At 46.8% G+C, this 7,456-nt stretch overlaps 1 protein-coding gene across 1 annotated transcript; it reads left to right on the forward strand.

Moving 5' to 3' along the window:
• Positions 1-976: 976 nt before the first annotated feature.
• LOC121966578 lies at positions 977-6,829 on the forward strand. Its single transcript, XM_042516657.1, has 7 exons — positions 977-994; positions 3,065-3,572; positions 3,694-4,194; positions 4,283-4,682; positions 4,940-5,041; positions 5,151-5,219; positions 5,826-6,829. The coding sequence occupies exons 2-7, from the start codon at positions 3,102-3,104 to the stop codon at positions 6,644-6,646; spliced, it is 2,364 nt and encodes a 787-aa protein (XP_042372591.1). The 5' UTR covers positions 977-994; positions 3,065-3,101; the 3' UTR covers positions 6,647-6,829.
• Positions 6,830-7,456: the final 627 nt, after the last annotated feature.

Genomic DNA, 7,456 nt, shown 5'->3' on the forward strand with positions numbered 1-7,456 from the left:
CTCTCTGATCTGTCACCTCTCGACATCACCAAAACATCCTCAGAGTTACAGTTACAACGTTACGTCATTGAACCTCACAGGAACATTTTTGGAAATAAGAAACCTCCTCAAAACGTTCTTTGAGCGTTAGATTCAAATGTTTTATTTAAAACATTATTACAGGTTGTAGGGAACGTTAGCCAGCATTGTGGGAACGTTCCCTGCTGGATGGATACTGCCTCTCTGTCTGTCTCTGTCTCCTGTCTTTGTCTGTCAGTCTCCTGTCTCCTGTCTCCTGTCTCTGTCTCCTGTCCCGTGTCTCTGTCTGTCTGTGTGGACTCACCTTCAGTGTGTTCATGTCGGCGTCTGGTCGTCTTTCAGAGGACTTTCTGTCTGCAGGTTTGTTTTATCAGCTGGAGACACTTCCTGCTCCTCCTCCTGCTCCTCCTCCTGCTCCACAGGAGGAGGAGCAGGAGGAGTGTCCATGTCTCCTCCCCCCTGCGTCTCTGTTCAGTCCTGAACGTCATCACGTCAACAAACACACCTTCTCTTACAGCCGGAGGACGTCACCAAAACCCAAACACACAACAAAGAGCCTCCGTCACCATGGTTACAGCTCCGTAACACTCATAACACGTCCCAAAAACAGAGCCAAAAGACATGATAAAGTCACAAGAAATCACCTGAAAAATAGACAAAAGAGAAAGAAAAGAACAAAGAAATAACAACAAGAAAATGGCCTAAAAAGAAAAAAGAAACATCAAGTTTGATGAAAACAAAAATGCCAAAAATTCTTAAAAGAAAGAACGAAATAATAAAAAACATGTCAATATTTATTTAAGAGACAAATCACCAAAATGTTAAAAAACCCCCCCCCCCCCCCTTAAATAACCAACAGTCCCTAAAGACGCACGCTGCAGCGTCCCTCCGCGGCAGCAGGTGTCGCTGCTCGGACTCACCTGGACATTAATAATAATAATAATCACGGTAAAGAGGAAGAGGAGGCTGTCGGCGGGTGAGCACCGTGTCGTTACAGTAAACAATAACAACAACAGCAGCAGTAATGCGGGTGTGCTGAGCTGGTTCCGGGTCAGATCCGGGTCTCTGTGTCAGAGCGCGGTCTCAGCTAGCTGCTCGTTAGCCGCTAACATGCTAAAAACTACACGGAGCTGCATTAGCCTGCCGTTAGCTGTTAGTACCAGACAGAAGGTTCCATTATCGGACACGCCCTGTTTAAAAGGCCTTTGTCCGTGATCTGACCCCCGCCATCAGCCTGTCTACCTTTATCGATACGTTTACATATCGATCAGTTAGTGTCGGTCAGTCCGGACTCACTGACACACACTGGACCCGGTCCCGGTGTCTGCTGACCCGGACCGGTCCTGGAGCCGAGAGGATGCAGCGCCAGACTCCTTTCAGAAAACAGCTGATTTAATGTTCCTCTCCGACCGTTTAATCTGAGCACAGATCTTAAGTTTTAGCTTTAATAAAACGCCCAATTTAATAAATTCTGAGTGCAGTTTAAGTACGAACCACACGGAACTCACACCGTATGATGTGCAAATGTGATGTATTAACCGGGATGACCGGGTCCTCCTCGGTGCACCGCGGGCTGTTCAGCGTGAAGAGCGGACGGGACACTGTCGGGAGATTCAGCACTTTAAAGTCAAAGCTTTGGCCCAAAAACGACTGATTGTGAATTTGGCTCCAGCCGAATTAAAAGGTGACTGTTAAATATTAATAATGTATATTTAATGTTTTTCTCTGTTGTCGGTCTTTGAGCTGAAAGAGGAGAAACTTTAAATTGGCCGGTTTTTGAATGGAGTCTGGTTTTCTCAGTATTCATCTTATTTTATTCTGATTAGGTATTTGTATGAAGTGTGATCTGATGTGCAGTTTGATCGATTAACTGATCAATAATAATGCAGTAAACCTGGTGATTAATTTTGTGTTTTCAGTTTAAATGACAGCAAAAACAAAGATCAGTTTCAGGTAAAAACCTGAAAACATTTCTCTCTTTTTGAACAAAAATAATGTAAAAAGAGAAGAAACGGCTCCTGGATTCTTCATGGAAACTGTTAATTCTTTTTTAAATTAGCATCACGGCTCATTAAAACATAATGATATTATAACCTCCAACCTTTAATATTATCACATTAAATTCTCACGTTATAACATGAAACTTTAATTGTTATGATGAGACGGATTATCAGAGCCGTGTTAAAGAAATAAAGGTTAGATTTCCAGAATAAAGTCATAATATGAGAATAAAGTTGTATGTTTGAGAAAAAGTCATAATACGCAGAAAAGAATGGTAAATTAACAATAATATCAGTATCAATAGTTTTAATATTAGGAGACTAAACTTTTATATCTAGTAGAAAAATGTTGTAGTAATAGGATTTTATTATAATTGTACATTAATGAGGAAAAAAGTAATATTATTACGAGATTAAAGTCCTTATTTTACAAATAATAAAGTCACAGATTAAGAACGGAGAGCTGGATCATTTCCATTTTTTATCTTATAATTCTAGTATTTTATTTAATAATTTTGACCATTTATTAATTCATCCATCACTCACTATGATCATTTATGATATATTTTAATACCGTATCACCAGACTTTATGCTTTTTAACTGTAAATTTACTTCTCATTAATTTATGAGTTTCATCTCGTAATATTACAACTTTTTTCTGGTAGATTTACAAGTTTAATTTCATAAAATTATGACTTTTTAAACATAAATTGATGACTTTAACTTTGTTTCTTTTTTGTAAGTTTGCGAGTTTAATCTTGTAGTATTTTGTATTTATTTTTGAAAACTAATAATTTTTTCTTTGATGTGTATCTAATGCTCCGTGATAAAAAAATATCTTTTTATAAGAACAGGGTTTTTTTGTTACAAGGCTTGATAAAATGAAAACATCGTGGTCTCACATTTAATTTTTCACGTTTTTACCCGAAATTGATCAGTTTTATTTTCAACAAACACACCTGTGGTTCAGTCTGTCCAATGAGAGCATCGTCTGACCTGCTGACATCATCTCACTTGGTGATGTCACCTGTGTGTCTGATCACAGGCTCCCCTGTTACCGTGGAGACCAGCCTGAGGTTGCCATGGCGAACAGGACAGAGCTCAGTCCCTCGGACCACGCCCCCTCTCCTGACGATGAGCTCTCTAAGCCCGCTGGCCGCCGTCCCCGCCGCAGAGCTGCTGTCACCTCCAGTAATAGGGGCCAGAGAGGGAAGAGGCGGGGCCCTGTGGAGAAGAGGCGGGGCCCTGTGGAGAAGAGGCGGGGTCCCGGCGAGAAGAGGCATGGTCAGAGGGAGAAGAGGCGGGGCCAGGAGGAGAAGAGGGAGGGCGTGACGGTGAAGAGGACGTGGAGCGATGGAAAGCGGCGCTGGGACAAGAAGCACTACTGCGCGTTCTGCCGTCGACCGCAGGTGAAGATCGCTCGCCACCTGCTGAGGAAGCATGCCGACCAGCAGGAAGTGGCGGCCGCCAGCATGTTGCCAGCGGGGTCCAAACAACGCCACCTTCTGCTGGAACACCTGCGCTGCCGAGGAAACTACATGCACAACATCGAGGTCAGATTACACACCAGTTTACTTGTCTGTCTGCTCACCTGTCTACATGTACAACATTTAGGTCTGATCTCTCACCTGTCCACCTGTCTCTGTCCACCTACTTGTCCCTGTCTCTCCTCAGGTGATCCGGCAGGGCGTAGGTGAAATTGTCCCGTGGCGTCAGCCATCAGAGGAGGTGGATGCGAGGAACTACCTGCCATGCCCGCTGTGTCTGGGCTTCTTCCTGCGCGCCGACCTCTGGAAGCATCAGGCCTCCTGCAGGAAGAAGCTGACCTTTGACCCCTCCATAGACTCTGCCTCTGCAGCAGAGACGGCCGCTGACCCCGTGAAGGACTTGATCTCTGACCCCAGGCCCGGCTGCAATCCAGCGGAGGACAGGACGGACAAGTCTGCAGAGGACACGCCTTCTGACCCCTCAGGAGACATGGCTGGGTCCAAACGACCCCTGACCTCCGACCCCAGCGTGGATCAGAGTGTGACCTCTGACCCCAGGCCAGACCTGCCCAGGAAGCGCAGCAGGGTTCAGGCCGCCGCGTCGCGACTCCTCCCCATTTCTAGCGGAGCATCCGAGAGCTGTAGCGAAGTCCTGCACCGCATGAACCAGGACCACGTCTCACACCAGGTCTCTACACCTGTCCCGCATCCTGTCTGTCTGTACACCTGTCTGTCCCTCTACTGTCTCTGTGTTGACTCCTCCCCTCTCTGCCCAGGTCAAATCTGATTGGTTGATCTGTAAATATGGGAACAAGCTGATGGGGAACCAGGACGGCAGCCAGCGGAGGTACGACTATGTCAGTCAAAAGTTAAGGGAGCTTGGCAGGTTCCTTCTTGCCGCCAAGTCCCTGGACTCTGGTGTTCAGACCCTCCAGGACCTCCTCACCCCTGGCCGCCTCAGCCTGGCACTGGCTGCAGCCAGGAAGGCATCCGGATACCGCTGGAGCCGTCCACCGCTGGCGGTGAAGACCGCGCTGAAGACAGTTTGTGAGATCGCCATCGGAGAGAGTCTACAGGACGGAGACTGGGAGGCCGCTGCCAAGACCACCGACTTCTACCACCTGCTGGGGAGGGAGTGGGACAACCTGGGACTGCTGAACCCTGACCCTGACACAGGTAACACCTGAGCTCAAACCCTGACACAGCTAACACTTGAACCAAAAACCCGACACAGGTAACACCTAAACCCAGACCCTAATACAGGTAACACCTGGGAGGGTGTGGTCAGAGTTATTGAGATGAGGAAGATGATGGTCGCTGTCGGTGTTCAGGTTTTGTAAGAATTCCCCTCAGGAGGCTCCAGCATACCTCCATTACTGGTTCATATGACGAACATATGAATCTAGCGGGCTGCTTTGTTTTTCTGTTTGCAGACGCTCCAGTGGAAGTAGCGAAGCTGAAGAAACAATCAGTCCAATCCAGAGGTGAGAAGTGTAAAGAGCCGGGTCACGAGCAGCCTGACCACAGACCAGAAGGTGAGTCCTGGTCCTGAACTCAAACCTAAATCCGACTTTAAACAAGTCCTCTGTTGGTCCATCAGATGGTGCTGTTTAAAGTGGTTGTCTGTCACTTTCCCTCATGTAGTTCCATCACAGAGTCGTCCAGTGACCTCCATGAGTCCACCAGAGTCCAGACTGAAGACTCCAATCACAGGTGGGTCCTCCACAATTCCATCAGATGTTCAGGAGGTCTGTCTGATCCAGGGTGGTCAGGAGAACTGATTCTGTGGTACCATTGATGCCTGAATTCTAAAAACGTGACAGTACTTGTTTTTCTCCAAAACCAAAACGAATTCTTCTGCCCTGACAAGGCAGAATGTTCACCTAAAAGTGTTCTAGTCTGCCATTAAACACCAAAAGAAGAAGAATGCGGACCAACACCTGGAGGACGGTGGCTCGTGTAGCTGCAGACAGCTCCGCCTTGACTCACCAGAGAAGAGATGGTTTTTCTTGCAGCCAGCGTATTTTGTTAATTCTTTGGAAAGGAGAACCAGGTATCGAGTGAAATGTGACGCTCGTCACTGTCATGTTTTACTCAGATGTCCAATGATAGTGCAGTAGGGGTGGGACAAACACCTTAAAGACCAGCGGTCACATCTGACATGAACAAGTGCTGAACAATAACAAAGTTTATTATTGGGTTTGGAGAATCGTGGCATTTCAGTGGTTTTGGTATCATCTATGGAATCTAGTGGGGGGACATGTCCAATCTGGTCTCTACGGGTCTGTATGTCTCACCACCACTCTGTCTGTCTTTCAGTCCCTGTGGCTCCCCGGAAGGTCCGCCGGCGCCCGTGGTCATCTGCAGAGAAGGAGGCGGTCTGGAGACAGCTGGGAGTCCACGTACTGGTCCAGTCAGTCCCGGGAAAGGAGGTCTGTCAGCGCTGCCTGGACCTGGAACCTGTCCTCAGGGGGCGACACTGGAAAGACATCAAGAACCAGGTCCACAACCAGATCCAGAGCCAAAAGAAGCAGCAGTTCCATGCCCAGATGGACCTTCAGGAGAATCAGGAACAACAAGACCAAATTCAAAACCAGAAGAAGCAGCAGTACCAGGCCCAGATGGACCAACAGGGCAAAGACCATAACCAGAGGAAACCACAGTACCAGGATCAGGTGAATCAGCAGGACCAGGATCACATCCAGAATAAGAAGAAACAGCAGTACCACGCCCAGTTGGACCACCAGGACCACCTTCAAACCCACAAGAAGCAACTGTGCCATGCCAGACTAGACCAGCAGGACCACATTCAGGTCCACAAGAAGCAGCTGTACCAACTGGGCGAGCAGACCGCCCTGGACCGGGACACTTCTATACTGACAGGTACACCTTATGGACCTGAGGGGCCTCATCGAGTCCCTGGACAGTCACCGCTGGAGCGGGACCCCATCATCAGTCCTTACTCACTTCCACACAGGACCCTGGGGCCCCACATGGACCAGCTGCTTTCCAGATCAGAATGGACTGATGAGTCTTTGCCCCAGCACTACTCATTGAGCCGGCAGCTGGACCGGAACCTGCTGCAGGACGGGCCCCCAGGACAGACACCCAGTCCACACTCTAGAAATGTACACTTCTGATGGACCGGCCCTCAGGGGCCCTGAGCACCAATGACTGGATTTAACAAGGAAGCATCAGACCTCCATCCGTCCTTGGACTTCCTGTACAAAATAACAAGAACCCACGTCTGAACCAAGTCTAAGGTCTGAACCAGATCTAAATTCTGAACCAGGTCTTGAGAATAAAGAATTCTAAAGAAATGAGTCTGAGTTCTCCTTCAGAATAATACTTCTCCTTTCAAATATGCGTCAGAGTTCTCTTTAAGAATAAGAGTTCTCCTTCAGAATAAGAGTCAGAGCTGTCCTTCAAAATAAGAGCCAGAGCTCACCTTCAAAATAAGAGTCACTTATTCAGAATAATAGTCAGAGCTTCCCTTCAGAATAAAAGTCAGAGATGTCCTTCAGACTAAGAGATCCCTTTCAAAATAAGAGTTAGAGTTGTTCTTTAGAATAATAGTCAGAGCTCCCATTCAGAGTAAAAGTCACAGTGCTCCTTCAGAATAAGAGTCAGAGATCTCCTTTGGAATAAGAATTCTCCAGAATAAGAGTCGGAGCTCTCTTTCAGAATAAGAGTTCCCTTTCAAAATAAGAGTCATAGTTCTGCTTCAGAATAAGAGTTTCCCTTCAGGATAAGAGTTAGAGTGATCCTTCAAAGTAAATGTCAGAGTGTGCCTTCAAAATAAGACTTCCCCTTCAAAATAGAGTAAGAGTGAGAGCTCTCCTTCAGAATAAGAGTCGACATTCTGGAGTAAACTGGCTCCAATATTTATTCAAATGACCAGAAATATGTTAGAAAATCAGGCACTGCCTAAATCTATGTATCAAGCAATT

This window comes from Plectropomus leopardus, unplaced genomic scaffold (genome assembly GCF_008729295.1).
Source record: "Plectropomus leopardus isolate mb unplaced genomic scaffold, YSFRI_Pleo_2.0 unplaced_scaffold25112, whole genome shotgun sequence".
Classification (NCBI taxonomy): Eukaryota; Metazoa; Chordata; class Actinopteri; order Perciformes; family Serranidae; genus Plectropomus; species Plectropomus leopardus.